This window comes from Notamacropus eugenii, chromosome 2 (genome assembly GCF_028372415.1).
Source record: "Notamacropus eugenii isolate mMacEug1 chromosome 2, mMacEug1.pri_v2, whole genome shotgun sequence".
Lineage (NCBI taxonomy): Eukaryota > Metazoa > Chordata > Mammalia > Diprotodontia > Macropodidae > Notamacropus > Notamacropus eugenii.
The window spans coordinates 242,924,241-242,940,112 of NC_092873.1; the positions used below are offsets into that span (position 1 = coordinate 242,924,241).

At 37.3% G+C, this 15,872-nt stretch overlaps 1 protein-coding gene across 1 annotated transcript in view; it reads left to right on the top strand.

The window, feature by feature from the left end:
- The window catches only part of MTHFD1L (methylenetetrahydrofolate dehydrogenase (NADP+ dependent) 1 like), a 211,194-nt gene that overhangs the window by 14,221 nt on the left and 181,101 nt on the right, over positions 1 to 15,872 (top strand). Inside the window, exons 3-7 of the mRNA XM_072643697.1 lie at positions 1,469 to 1,519; positions 1,602 to 1,655; positions 4,259 to 4,383; positions 6,640 to 6,740; positions 9,593 to 9,729. Of these exons, the coding sequence (XP_072499798.1) occupies positions 1,469 to 1,519; positions 1,602 to 1,655; positions 4,259 to 4,383; positions 6,640 to 6,740; positions 9,593 to 9,729 (468 nt within the window). The remainder of the gene's footprint in view (positions 1 to 1,468; positions 1,520 to 1,601; positions 1,656 to 4,258; positions 4,384 to 6,639; positions 6,741 to 9,592; positions 9,730 to 15,872) is intronic.

Consider the following 15,872-nt stretch of genomic DNA (forward strand, 5'->3'; position numbering starts at 1 on the left):
CTGAAAAGAAAGTAGTTTCTACTTAAACCAGAGGTTCTTGACCACTTTATATGTTATGGGCTCCCTCTGGATAATGAAGAAAATGATAATTTTTTGTTAGAAGTATATAGGGGTTTTTTCCCATCTCAATTCCCTAGACTTTCCTTCTTCTCCCTACCCCCTGCCTGAAATCTAAAGGCTCTGTGGATCCCAGGTTAAGAATTTCTGACAAGATGTAAGTACTGAGAAAAAGTATATTCACCTATACTTAAAACCTTTAAGTATGCTTAGATTTAATTTTTATTCAGTTCAATAAATAGTAAGTATAGTTACCCCTTCCACATCTTGGAAGTTAGGAATCTGAAAAATCTGTGTAAAATTCTTTGGCCTTCCTTTCATACCAGAGAAGAAGTCTGAATTTTTTTTTCAGGGTTTTTACAGTATTAAAATATGTTGATATTATACAAAACTATACATATTTTTATGAATTTGAGTTTCTCACCTTTTTCTGTCATCTGCTGGCCTTTGCCTGTCATCTGCAAAACTCCAAAAGAAATCCCATTTAATTTCTTAAGCTGTCCCTCTGGACACATATCGAATGTCATTATATGGAAAGGATAACTGTATCTCTTTCTGCTCCACTTTCCTTATCTGTCAAATGGGAATAATAACAGCCCCTGCCTCCTAGGTTGTTGTGAGGATCCAATGAGATAACATTTGTAAAGTGCTTTATAGACCTTAAAGCTCTATGTAAATGCTAAGGTATTTTTATTGTTACTTTGTTCTTGTCATCGCTGTTACCTGCCAGTCACAGCACTAGGTGCTCCTGTCCCTTATAAGGCATAGAAATAATGTTAGGGTAGTGATAAAAGGTGAAGACATGAAAGATTGAGGTTCTCCCCCAGTCTCTAGTTCATGGACCTCTGACCTCAGTGTTCTCATCTGTGAAGTGATACTTAATGCAATTGCTGCGTCTGCATCAGAGGTTAGACAACAAAGGAAATGCAATTCAATGGTTTCGTTTGCACAAAGGGAATACATTTATTGAAGAGTTATATTCTTTTGCATATACCTTGTTTTCGCCTCTAATTATTCTATAATCAAAGACTTATTCTTTTTCCCTCAATATATTTTATATATTTCACTAAATTTTTCTCAATTGCATGTAAAAAAAATTTTTACGTTCCTTTTTTATAATTTTATGCTTCAGATTCTCTCCCTCCCTTGTCCTCCATCCACCCTCTTGAGAAGGCAAGCAGTTTGATATAGATTATGCATGTGAAGTCATGCAAAACATATTTCCATATTAGCCGTGTTGCAAAAGTGTATACACAGATCATAAAAAAACCCCAACAAAAATTAATGCTTGAATAAAGGATGCTTGAATTTGCATTCAGATTTGATCAGTTCTTTCTCTAGAGGTTTATTCTTAATAATTACATATTGTTTATGTGTATTTTAATGTACTTTCCTTTTTCCCCCCCTTAAGGCAGGTGATGATAACTGGATGCAGGAGATAAACCAGAACTTGGCTGAAGAGGTAAGGATTGGAGATTTTTGTTCCCTTACAATTTTGAATTATACCTTTAGGTTTCTAAAATAACTTGATCCTTTCTTTTCAGGTTGGTCTGAACATTACTCATGTTTGCCTGCCTCCTGACAGCAGTGAAGATGAGGTAATGGTCTCTTGTCTGCCTTTTATTAATATTGCCAAGCTGGAAGAGATCCAGCTCTTTATTGTGGCTGAGAATTTAAAAGAAATATATCTCTTCCACTTGATAGAAATAGTCTTTCGGTTTCACCTAGGTGACCTTGTTCCTTCACTATGACTCAGTATTTTCATCTTTAAAATGATGAGGTGCTGGGTTGGATGATCTCTAAAGACCCTAAGTGTAAAATTCTTTTATTTACTTTCACTTTGCTTGTATTATATTAAAGGCTTTTGTGCAAGGCAACAAACTCTGATGACATTAGATAAAATGCAACTCCTTCCCTCCACCACCTTATCAACCAATGGATCCATAGAAAACTCAATGAGGCTTTATTTGCTTACTTTGGTTAGCATGTCTTTTTAGGTGACTTTTTGAAAAAATAAACTTCTGGACAGCTAATCTGCAGCAATAGTATTCTGTTTTTGTTAGGGGAGACAATATACCAAAATTTGTGGGATGCAGTCAAAACAGTAGTTAGGAAAATTTTTATATCTCTGAAAGATCATATCAGTGAAAAAGAGAAAGTGCAGATCAATGAATTGGACATGCAACTAAAAAAACTCAAAAAAGAACAAATTTAAAATCCTCAATTAAACACCAAAATGAAAATACTGAAAATCAAAGGAGAGAGTAATACAGCTGCAAGTAAGAAAACCATTGAACTAATAAATAAAACTAGGAGTGGTTTTATGAAAAAAACCCCAATAAAATAGATAATAATAGATAATGAAATGAATAATAAAATAGATAGATTAATTTGATTTTAAAAAAAGAAAGAAGAAAACCAAATTACTACTATCAAAAATGAAAAGGGTGAATGTACCATTAATGATGAAGTTAAAGCAATTATTAGTTCTTTTGCCCAATTATATGCCAGTAAAACTGCCAATCTAAGTGAAATGGATTAATATTTGCAAAAATATAAACTGCTGGGAGTAACAGAAGAGGAAATAGAATACCTTAAGTGCTGTTCAGTCTTGTCTCATTCTTCCTGACCCCATTTGGGTTTTTCTTGGCAAAGATACTGGAGTGGTTTGCCATTTCCTTCTCCAGCTCATTTTACAGATGAGGAAATTGAGGCACACAAAGTTAAGTGACTTGCCCAAGGTCACACAGCCATATTTGAACTCAGAAAGATAAGTCTTCTAGACTCCAGGCACTGCATTCTATTTACAGTGACTTAATTGCCAAATACTTAACTGACTCTATGTTATTTTCCTTAGGACCAAGCCTCTAGTTGCTTCTGTTAGAGCAGAATTTCACCTTCAGAAGTAGCTAGTAAGGTTGGCATTCCTCACTCATTTTTTTTTTATATTTGGAGTTGGATGGGAGACAAGAAAAGGTGCCTCTTCTCTGAGGTTGAGTGGGCCAGCAATTCTAGGTACGCGTGTATTGCCCCATTGGTATTTAATCTTTTCTTCAGCTTTTTATCAGACTTGCCAGGGAATGCGTTTTGAAAATTTACGATAGAGAAATATTTCCAACGTCTGATGGAATAGACAATCGTGGAAACAACATGGCACAATAGAAAGATGCTGGGCGTTGATACAGAAGACAAGTTACAGCTCTGCTACTCACTTAGGTGGATGGGTTACTTGAATGCTCTGTAGCCTCAGTTTCCTCTGTAAAAATGAATGGGTTGGACTTGAAACATCTAAGGGCCCTTCCAACTTTTAACATTCTGTGAGTCCCCTATCACATAAGGTCCTCATGCAGTGGATGCCCAGACTAAAAATTCAGTTAGAGCCAACAGTTTGATGTGTAAGTCAAATAAGATCTCAGGCTGCACTGGGTGGCATAGTGTCCAGAATAAGGAAGATGGTAGTCCTTGTAAGGACTCTGCCCTTGTAAGACTACATCTGTCTGCATTCTTGACTGTTTTGTGGAATATTTTCTGTGTGTTTGGCTCAAGGCATGAATCCATTAATAGAGGTTTGCCCTTTGCAATTATAAGAAGGTTGCTTCTTGGTCCTCTTCCTGTGGTACTTAAATTCTGTGGCTAGCAGAGTGGAGAGAACACTGAGAATAGCACTTTGTACCTGTTAAGCCCTGCTCATAGTCAGTTTTTTATTATTTGTTATATATTCTATCTCTCGTCCAACTTTGCTTTCTCATTTAGGGCAGGACTGACATCTTAAACTTAATTGTTTTTTTTCTCCTATGGAGGTTAGCCAAAGACTTTACAGAGAGAGGGACTCAAGTCTTTATAAAATCAAATTGAGTCACAGAAAGGAAATCTAATATCATTCCCTGAGCAAAAATAATGTTTTTATTGAAGTTTTTTTGAATTTTAAAATTTTTATATTTTAATTTTTAAAAATTATTTTATTTATTTTGTTATTTACAAACAAATTTACCAACAAAGTTTGCTTTATTTTATTCAAATTTTATATTATCGAAAAAGAAAGAAAAAAAGTGGAGGGGAATAGCAACTCAACACTGCTCTTTTCTACCCAATATTCAGCACAGAATAGGAATTGATTTTTAAATCAGAGTGCTTCTTATTAAATAAAATGTTTATTGGTTGTTTCTTTAATCAAACTAGTTTTTGATATTTTTCTATTTAGATTATAGATGAAATCTTGAAGCTCAATGAAGATGCTGGAGTTCATGGTCTTGCTCTTCAGCTTTCCATCAGCTCATTCAGTAGCAAGATACTGAATGCTTTGAAACCAGACAAAGATGTGGATGGGTAAGAAGTCACTGTAGTCATTCGCTGAATATATTTACTAATTACTCAGAGAAATTAAATGGCTTTTGATATTAGTTCACTTTTATTACATGATTTATTTTCACTAAATTTTCCATTGTGTGTGTGTTTCCTGTCATAACAAGTCACATAGAAAACTTGAGAAACCCTGGAAGCTCTAGGGGTGATTTGATTCTTTGTATAGAACAAGTTATGATTTTCAATGAGATATTCTTTTGAATCACTAGGTTGTCATTTAGTTGATTAGAAACTCTATTTCTGATCCCTTGATTGTCCTCTGTGATTAACCCACCCAGGGATCTAATTTCCTGGCAGCACTGGGATTGTAGACTACAGCATTTCCAGCCCAGTTCAGAACCACAAAAAAACAACCATAAAAGGTTTTCTTCTTAATCAAAATCACAGTCACACAGTAGTAATAGAGCTAATTCAAACCCAGGTACCCTGGCTCTTTCCATTCTATTATACTGCTTTTATATTATCTTTTAAGAAAATCGAACGATATTTAAAATAGTTTTTACCTTGTTCAGTTTTTTTGTTGTTGTTTCCAGTAAGGAACTCCCTTTACTCATGGAAACAGATACCTTTTCTGCAATTTATTCCTTAGTTGCCTTAAGAACAGAAATTAAATAACTTGCCCAGGGTCACACAGCCAGTATGTACCATAGATGGAATTGAACCCAGCACCTTCTGATTCCCAAGGCCAGTTCTCTAAACACTATTCCATGCAGCCTCTCTCCATTTTTTATTAGGATTTTATTAAATATCTAAAATAATTTGGAGAGTGTTATCATTTTAATTGCATTGATACAATCCATCCCATAAACACTGATAGTCTTTCTAGCCTTTTAGGTCTTCCTTTATTTCAGTTATTATAATTTTTTGACTCTCTTTACACTTTTCATGTGTATGCTTGGTAAGTAAATTCCCAAGTATTTAATGATTATTTTTGCAAATGGAATTTCTATTTTTTATGATCTTATTGTTTCTAATACCATATAAGAATGTGCTTGGTTTTTGTGATAAGATTCTCTTAAATTCACTCCCCATGTAGTTAAAAAAGCTACTCAGTTAAAAAAGCACAGGATACCTGAAATATATTTAAGGTCTTCTTGCTTAGGCCCTAACACTGACTTCAGTTAAGGACAGGTGGCTAGCAATCATTTCTGTTATGTATCAGGTTTCTGGTGGCTGTATCAGCCACTTGGGGCAACTTAGTGTCACAGTGGATAGAGTGCTGGGCTTGGGGCTTAATAAATAAATTAAATATATCTGGATAAAGAGAATATATGGGCCATGTGTTAATTATTAGATAGTAAACCATGAATCTTTCTTCAAAGTTTACTATCTAATAGTTAACACAGGGCATAGTGATGAAATTTCGAGGTGTCATAGGAACATGCCATCTTAAGTCACGCCCTGTATTAGGTTAATGGAAAACAGGAAGTTTATGTGTTATTTATTCTTTCTTTATTAATGTACTTTAGCTTTGATGGATGAGAACTTCTAAAATTTGACAGTGAGTTTATCACCTTCAGCGACTGGTTTCAAAATTTTCTAAGTAGCAAAATATGAAAAATTCTTTTAAAAAAATAATCTATTTCGCAAATAATGTGTATCAAGACCATTCACTCATGTTAGGCACATTTAGAGAATTTGAGTCTACTTTGGCCTGAATTTGAATTGGCAAAGAAATCGAACCAACTTCTCCTCTTCTATTCCATCCTTACTTTAAGTAATTCTGGTACCCAAAGTTCACGGTATCCTAACCCTAGAGCTGGAAGGAACCTTAGCAATCATCTATTACATTGTCCTTATTCTACAGTTGAGGAAACTGAGAGAATAGAACTTTAGTGACTTTTTCAAGGTCTAAATCACAGAAATGGAATACACATGGAGATGAATATATATGGGTTTTGACCCTGTCAGGTTGTCCAAAGGTGAGATGGTTAGCAGTAAGTAGACTTGGGGACCAGGCTTGAAACATGAATTTAAGGCTTGAAAACTAAATTATAGCTCCCATTGCTATCTCCTTGTTGGCCTGTGGGGGTCAGAGTGAAGATTTTTCCAGCAATGTTCATCACAAAGTAAATTTCTTTCATTCTCTGCTCACTTTTAATCTTATTTTTAATCATTTGGTTTATCAAGCACTGGGTCATATTTCCTTTAAACTTCTCTATGCTGAATTTAGTTGAGTATTTGCTACTGTCTCACTTATTTTTTTGTGTTATGTCTCAGGGTGACAGATGTCAACCTGGGAAAGTTGGTACGTGGAGATGCCCATGAATGTTTTGTTTCACCTACTGCCAGAGCTGTGGTTGAACTTCTTGAAAAATCAGGTAATAGCAAAAGTAATAATGATAATAATTGTCATTTAAATAGTGCTAAAAGAAGGAGGGAGGGATAGAAGGAAAAAAAGGTTCAACTTCAAGTGAAAGAAAAGGAAGGAGAAAGAAGGATGGATTCAGCTTCAAATGAGATGGAAATGTCCCATGGTCCTTATAGTAATGGTAATACCTCTTCTTTAGTGTCATTTCCATCAATAAAATCACCATTTTCTGAAGCTGAACCATTTCACAGTGCCAAGGACTTTGGTGGCAAGGACTTTCTTTTCTGGGTTTTCAGTAGCTGTGGTCATAGTATTATCTCCAAGAGCAGGTCTCAAGCTATATCTCCACATGGGTCTCTTTCCCAGCCTGATGGCTATAAACGTTCTATAACACTGTGGCAGCAAGTAACAGCTGTTCCCAAGGTTCTTGGATACAGGGACCTGGGGTTTTTCCATCGGGTCTGATAGGAGATGGTGGTTAGGATGGTGGTGGTGGTTTGACTGGTCTTTCACATGCCGCCGCTTGTCACTAGTGCCCTTAGGAAGCTGCTTCCACTAGACTGGCTTGCATGCCCTGTGTCAGCTGTTTGACTTTTGGTGGGAGTGAGAGGCTAGATGAAGGAATGGGGGTCTGGGGTGTGCTGGCATTTCTGGGGTTCTTGTGGCCCTTTGTCTATTGATGGTAATTGGTCAGCAATTGTTGGTGGAAGTGAGTAAGGTGGGCCACTACCATGCCATGATTTTTTCCTCAATAATAACTTCATGGGTTGGCCTGGGAGTAGGTCTGGTAGTTTAGGGTTCAGAGTTCCTGAGAAGTTTTTATTGGAGTCTGAGGGGAGATGATTTAACTTTCCTGATGCATGCTGCCTCCTGTCTTACCTTCCTTGGGGATAGCAGGTAGAAGGGCTAGCCTTAGAGTCAGGGAGACCAAAGTTGGAATCCTGCCTCAGACACAAACCTTAATGCACTATTTAAATATCAAAAATTAACTGTTGCTACTACAAATAGCTTTCCTAATGCTTTCTGCTTTGATCTTTCCAATATCCTGTACCTTAGGCAGGACAGGTATTATTCACTTTACACATGAGTAAATGGAGATTCAGATTAAGTAATATATTCCCCTATGGTTGCCTAGTAATTACAGTGCTGATATTCAAGGTTTTCAGCCTCCAGATCTAGTATTCTTTCCTCTTATAGTCTATCCTAAAAAGATATTATATCCATGACATTAATGTTTATATATTTGGAAAGGTTACCTTTTTATGAGATTCTAATTAAAATCTAAAAGTTACCTTCATTTTCTCATTCAAACTTTCATTTTTTTACCCCCTGAAATCATTTAATTGGGGAGGGATTGGGGGGGGAGATTATAGTTATCCATTCTTGGCTGATTTTTATACCTGGGAGAGTTAACAATACTATATAAAAGGAAAAGACATGAAGTTGAAAGAAAAAAATATTTTCAAATAGATTCTCAATTTCTCCCCAGAAGCAGAGCAGATACACTGAAGAATAATGCTTCTGGCTTTAGTTTCTTTCAAAGCCACCCTCTTGTGCTAATTGAAAAGACTGTCTGAATAAGCATAGATTCCTAGAATTATTGTGTTAGGTGTTTTCATGAGGGAAAACTAAGGCCCATAGAGGAAAAGTGTGACCTTCCTGAGGTCATACAGCTAGCCCTTAATGGAGCCTAGATTAGAAGAACCCAGGTCTTTTCTGACTCTTAGTCTCACATCTTTTCCATTGCATAACAAGTTATAGTTTAGTTCAATGAATGGGAGCCTCGAGGAGTTTTCAGGGAGCAGCCTCATTCTAAGCAGTGCTGCCATTCAGGGATTATTTTCAGGTTTATCCCCTTGGCCTTGAATTCGGTGTGTAAAAATAAAGATATTGGTATTCTCTGCTTTGCAAGTGTTCAGTTTAGTGAGTAAATGATTGTAGGGTATCCATCTTACTGACTATGCTGTTGAATCATACTTAATCATAGTATACATAAAACCTTGATTAACTAGACTTAAATTTTATTTCAGTCTCCTTTTAGAAGGAAAAAAAAAAGAAAAACAACAACACAGCAAGATTATGTCAGGCATTTATTTCCAGGATTTGTCTTGGGGTCAGTGTACACAGAAAGCCCAGTTTGCTTACACCATCTACATGATAGTTAGCTCATATGTATTATTCAGACGGATCACCCCAAGGTACCTCAAGGACCTTCGTGATTTATCTTTTTAAAAAGAAGACGATAGTGTTCTGTAAGCATGTTTTTTGCAGATTTTTTCATCGGCATAAAGGATATGAATGAGAAAATGTATGTTCAGAAAAGGAGGAAGTATTGTAAACATTGCCCTGGTACCCACATACTGTTAAAAAAAAGAACCCTAGGAAGGCTGCTCTCATTTGGGTAGATTCTCTTTGGAGGAACTGTGGGAAAAGATGAACAGTAATTAAACAGATTTAGAAAAGTGGGGATTGGTTGCACTCTGTGGAACCAGTGGAAGGAATTAACCACAACAGTAAGGTCACAAATCCCTTGATGTATAGGTTATAAAAGGGCACATTTTTAGAATGCATTGTAGGGAGGTTTTTCCAGTAACGGGTTGAAACAAAGGTTTTTATCGGTTAACCTGAAAGTTTATTTTCTCAGAACAGCCTGTTCCCTGGGGTGAGGAGCACACAGCATCCTCCTCCCCAGGGAGCATTCTGAGAGAGATTGCTGTCATGCTGAGTTGTCCATCATAGACTAGTCCTAACTGGCTTCATGTTAAAAGTGGGACCTTCATTTCTTCACATCTAGATCTTGCAGAAAAGGCCAGAAATCTTGATGATAATGATCAATTGGGTCTTTCTTTTTTTAATTTTCAGATTTCGTCATAGATGGGAAGAAGGTTCTGGTGGTAGGGGCCCATGGACCTTTGGAAGCTGCCCTGCAGTGCCTGTTCCAGAGGAAGGGAGCCATGACAATGGTTTGCCCATGGAAGACTCCTCAGCTTCAAAGCAAGGTAAACAGCTAGCATGAGGCAGCCCTTGCGGGACAGAATTTGGAATTGGGCCTAAAAGTTTTTGAAAAGGCAGATGGTGAAGTCTGATGTTTTTGAATGGCAAATACCCTCCCAAGGAAATGAAAATATTAAAAGTAATTGACCATTATACAGGAAAGCTCCAGCCTCGAAACCAGAAATGCTTAGGGTGTATGGGTAGGTATTTTCAGGTAAATCAAATAGGTTGTCTCTTAAGTCTTAAGCTGACAACTCGGGGCAGCTAGATGGTGCAGAGGATAGAGCACCAATGCAGGAGTCAGGAAGACCTGAGTTCAAATTTCACCTCAGATACTTTGACACTCACTAGCTGTGAGACATTGGGCAAGTCATTCAACCCCAATTGCCTCATCCTGGGTCATCTCCAGTCATTCTGATGAATATCTGGTCACTGAATTTAGATGATTCTGGAGGAGAAGTGAGGCTGGTGACCTGCACAGCTCTCCCCCACTCAAAACAAAGTCAAGTACAAGTCATGTCATCATTTCTCTGATGGCATGGTCTTCTTTGGCAACAAAGGACGAACACACACACAAGCTTACAACTGAGCTTCCATTATTGGAGGTGGGATTGGGGAACAGGACTCTGCTGAACTCCATGGAGAGCTTTCATTCCCTGGAGTCTGTGGACTATCCAGCCAGAATTGGGGAAGAAAAGAGGAGAGTGCTCTGTTGTTTGTATTTAGAAAAAAAGAAGGGATGTGGCTCATTCAACCTAAAAAGAGATTATTAGGTACAGTCACCTGGGAAGAATTCTTCTGTGAACAGACCCCCCTGGAGTCAGGAGGACCTGAGTTCAGATGTGACCCCAGACACTTGACACTTACCAACTGTGTGACCTTGAGCAAGTCACTTAATCCTAATTGCCTTGCCTTCTCCCCTCCAAAAAAAAAAAAAATAATAAGGAAAAAAATGGGCCAGCTAAGTGGCACAGAGGACAGAGCACGGGCCCTGGATTCAGGAGGACCTGAGTTCAAATATGACCTTTACTGTGTGACCCTGGGCAAGTCACTAAACTCCAATTGCCTACAAATTTAAAAAAAAAAAGATATCTGCTGAATGAAGTTGATTTTCTCTTGCCTAGCATTTAAGACCAGCCTGGCCAGATCCCTCAACATGTGATAAACCCTGCCTTTCCTCTCCATATTCCAAACATACAATGACCCTTTGCACATTGAATCCTTTAAAGGTCAACTGAAATACCGCCCCTTCCATGAAGCCTTATCTGACCCTCACTTTGGTAATGAGTTTCACCGCTCACATAGGCCTCTGTATTAATTAATTAATACATTAATAATTTAATGCATTTATAATGTGTGATTCTATCATAATTACCTGTATTTGTGTCAGAAAGTGGATGGATGTTTAGTGCGTCTTTGGCTCCTAAGTGTGGTCATCTTTCATCGTTGGTCCTGATCTTTAGATCATAATTATGGTTCTGTGCTAAGCTGTTTTCCTCCAGCCTATTTTAAGTTACCACAGCTTAGTCAAGAACATAATTTATATGCAGGGTTTTTCTGTTACTGAAATGCATCTAGGAGGTTACCGGATTATCTAAGTGCATTTTATTCCATTAAAAAGAGAATGATTATCCTGTCTTGGAGAGTCTAGACTCTCAATAGTCATCATGCATTTATTATTAAATATCTGTGCTAGATGTCCAACTATTGTTCTCCTGACTGACCAGTCTATGATGAGGCCTAATCTGATTGATTATGGGGCCAGTGGTCTGTAGTATGTTTCCTTGTCAAGCTTGGGCCATTACACATTAGAGCGAGAGATACATAGCAGCCTATTCTCTTCTCCCCTTACAGTTCCCACCCCTCCCAGGCCACTCGCCCCCACTCACTGTCAGTACTTGGACACAGTTCCTCTCTCCTCAACAACCTGGCTCTTCTCCTTTGTTCCACTCCTTCTCCCTTTACTTCTCCATAATCAATCTTAAGCCTTCATGGACTTGGAAAATAGATGATCTTTTGCAAAAAGTTAGTGACCCCTGTTCTCCATTGTACCGAGTGTATGTGCTCATACTTTCACTGAATCTGAGGTGTAGAACCAGTCTCACAGATGTAATTTTTTTCTAACTAGTATATTCGTTTCTCCCACACACACCTCATTTTCCAAGTAAAAGTTTACCCTTTCATGTGAAAATTGAAAAGCACAATTTGTAGTTCAAATAAATTTTTGGAATGATGAAATTATCTGACTTGATCATGACTTGTACTCTTGGAATTCTTACTAAAGTTTGGCACAGTCCCTGTCTAAAATACGTGAGGGTGGTGTATGACCACTTCATATAAATGAGATTCTGGCTCAGTTAAAAGTTGGACTAGTCTAGTAGTTCTTAACTCATTGGTGGCTTTTAACAGTCTAGTGAAGCCACAGGCCCCTTCTCAGAAAAATACTTATAAATGCATCAAATAAATGTATAGGATTATAAATTTCAGTTATACACTTCAATTATATTGAAATATAGCTATCAAATATATTTCATTTATATTGAAGTAATTATAAAATACTTTAAAATCAAATTAAATATAGTAATATAGGTTCTTTTATTGCATTAAATAACAAAACAATGCATTTAAAATAATAGGAAGTTAAAGTCTAGTAACTGCTGTAATTTTAAAATAGTTATGAACTATTTCAAGACATCTGTAACAACTAATGTGAATATGGAAATATCTCGGATTTCTATCAGTGACAAAGTCATGAGGGCAACTAATAGTACTGCAGTTTGCTGCCTATCTTCCAATTGAAGGAGAAATTAAATTTCTCTTAGAGATAGTGAAAATAAATACAAGTTCCAGGACTTCTGAAATCTTCTGTTTAGTTCTTTTTTAGTCATATCTGACTCTTTACGATGGTTTTCTTGGCAAAAATACTGACGTGGTTTGCCATTTCCTTCTCCAGCTCATTTTACAGATGAGGAAGCTCAGGCAAACAGGGTGAGATGACTTGCCCAAAGTCCTATAACTAGTAAGTGTCTGAGGCCCTTGAACTCAGGACGATGAGTCTTCTTGACTGCAGTCTAGGTACTGTGGGCTGCCCAGTCTGAAGTCTGTCGATAGATTTCCTGGGGCTCTGTAGACCTTGTCCAAGAACCTTTAGACTAGATGGCCTCTGAGGTCCCTTCCAACTCTAAGACCAGGTGAAGGTGGCCAGTTTGCAGGATAATCTATAATTACATTGTCATAAAAAAGCTCTCTCTGATTTTTGAACTTGAAGGATCAACCTACTTTCCCAGAGTTTTCCACAAGGTGGCAGTCAATTCAAGAAAATTCAAATGCTATTTGAGAGCTAAGTATTTTGGGTTCAGAAGCTTGATGAAAAAGGAAAACAAAATATGCCTTGAGCTGAACAGCTGTGGTGAGAAGAGAAAATACCTCCATTGGCAACTGAATGCTTTCACAGCTGCCCCAGATGCTTTTGCTGTCTGATTTTTATTTTTGAAACAATACAGCATTTTAAGAAGTCCTTTTTACTTTGTACATCAATCCCTTTCCCTGATCTTTTATTTTTAATTGAATCTTTATAGCGAGTAAAGAAAAGTCATTTCCACTTTATTTTTCAAAAAAAAGATCTTTCCTCTAACATTTTAAATTTTCAGAATAGCAATTTGGACATTTTTTTATAGGAAGCATGCGGATCTGGAGATACATAACACATGTTCTCATCAAGAGCCAATATAGAAACCCTTGTGACCTGAGCATCCATGGTTCTTACATCTAGGGTGTCATGAATCTCATACATGCCAACCACCACCCCTATCATTAGTTCCTATAGCAATCTCTCTTTACTGCCAAAAAAAAGGAAAAAAGAAGGTCTGAGGTTCCCCATTTGCCTTCAAAATTTCATCTTGGCTGTGAGATATGGAATAGTCTCACTTAAGATTTCCTCTCCTTGGCCTCCTCACTTGTTCAGACTAATCTGCCAGAACCCAAGAACACAGGCCTTTTTTAACTGTGACTAAAGCAGTTTGCATGATGTGAAGTAAAATTTTGATTATACCATGCATGAGCTCAGAGCATTTTTTTCCTCTTCCTTCCTTGTAATTTTTTTTGACACTTTTTTCCTTGTCTTCTATATTTCCACCAGAATGATTTTCAGAGTAACAATCACATTTATGCAGGTTTTCAGAGTGCTTTCTTTGTAATAACTCTGTGAGATTATGGTATTAGTGTCCTGAGGCCTAGAGAAGACCAGTGTCTTTATTAGATTGCCAAAAAGTAGGGAAGAAGCATGATTGTATTTAGGTATTCTTGAATCTGGCAGCACTTCATCTTAAACACCACACATCAGTCTCCATTTAATGCACATTTACTTATAGAATTAGTTCTTCTGGAATTTAGATTCATAGTTTGTGATGGGAGGGTATAACAGGCAAAAAAAAAATTACACTCAGCCACAGACCTAGCTCGCAAAAGGCTATAGTCAAGGCCACGCTTAATGTACCCTCTGTATCAGGAATTTGGTGAAGTCTTTGGCCCCTTCTCTGAATTATGTTTTTAAACACATAAAAATAAATGCATAACATTACAAAGGAAGCCAATTACATTTAAATAGTTAAGTAATTTTCTTTAGAAACAAGTTTCTAGATGCCAGTTTAAGAACCCCTGCTCACATATGGTTCTGAAGGAGAGACGGAAATTTTAATTAGTCCACTTAGCTTAATTGGTTTTTTTTTAAGTGACTGTTTGGCTTGTGGAGGTGGGAGAAAGAAAGCATCGTTAGGCTGAAGGTAGATACAGTGAGAGTTGGGAGAGATCCCAAACCACATTCAAGAAGCGGTTATTTGTAGCTGGCTCAGCGCTAGGCACTGAGAAATTTGGTCAGGAATTTCATGTGTGGCTTGAATTTGGGGGAAGGGAGGAAAGAGAAGGGAGTTATGACTTTTGCACCCAAATATTCTTCTTTTTTTAAGGATCATTTGGTGAAAGTGCTTAGCGCAGTGCCTCACATACAGGAAGTGCTTAATAAATGTTTGTTTTTTTCCCTACTTCCTAAAACATTCCTAGTCAAGTACATTTGGAAAATTGGGCTGGCTGCCAAAAAGGATGCCCTCTGAATTTCTGTTGAATGTCATGTATTTGTAAAAGAGATTATTGTTAAGCAAACTTCTTTATTGAATGGGTCAATAATAATAAATAGCTAACATTTTATACAGCTACTTAAAGGTTTGCAAAGTGCTTTACATAGATGACCTCATCTGATACCACCACCCTGGGAGATAGTTACTATTCCTGATTTATAGGTGAGGAAACAGAGGCTGCCCATCATCACACAGTTGGTAAATGTCTAAAAAGCTGTATTTGAACTCAGGTCTTCTTGACTCCAAATTCAGCACTATATTAGCTACACCAGCAGCATCAGCCTCAATAACTCTAACTGGAAAATCCTTAACAACATAAATAAGAATATAGTATGACATAGATAATATAAATGTGTGGTTTTTTTAATCAATATGTGGCCCGTAGGGGGCCCTATATAGAGTTTAATGGCACTGGGTTTTTGTTACCACTATAATGCACCACTTAGAACTCTGTAAGAGAATAGGTCAGTTTTTCTCTACTGATGAACTAGCAGTTATTCAGAATTTTAAGTGAATAAACAGAGATAGCCCTCTCAGTTCATCAAATTGTGTTGACTTTTGTGGGATTCTTTTTTACCTTCAGTGTTAGGGAGTAGCTGGCCAGCTCCTGTGTGGTCCTGTGTTTAGTGAATGTTATCCAAGTGGAAATCTTAATCTTAAACACATCACAATGTTTGTTCTCAGTTGTGAGCCCTGTGTTCTGGGAGCTTACAATTTACAGTATTTTACTTTTTTAAAAATAGAGTCTAATGATCCGTATGATCCCTGTGTAGCAATAGTGGGAATTGTGACTTGTGTATCTTGAGTTCTACGGATAAGTGAAAAACAGCATCGTGGAATTGCATCCGCTATTGTCAAGGAGAATTAAGAGCCCAGTTTAAGGCTTGGTTCCAGAGTACTACCTATGATCTTCCTAATGCATTATGCATTCAGCATGTAATTCCCAAAGTAGGGGGAAGGCAATGCATTCAACATATATTTCCTAGAGTGGGGGAAGGGGATGCCTGGGCATGTGG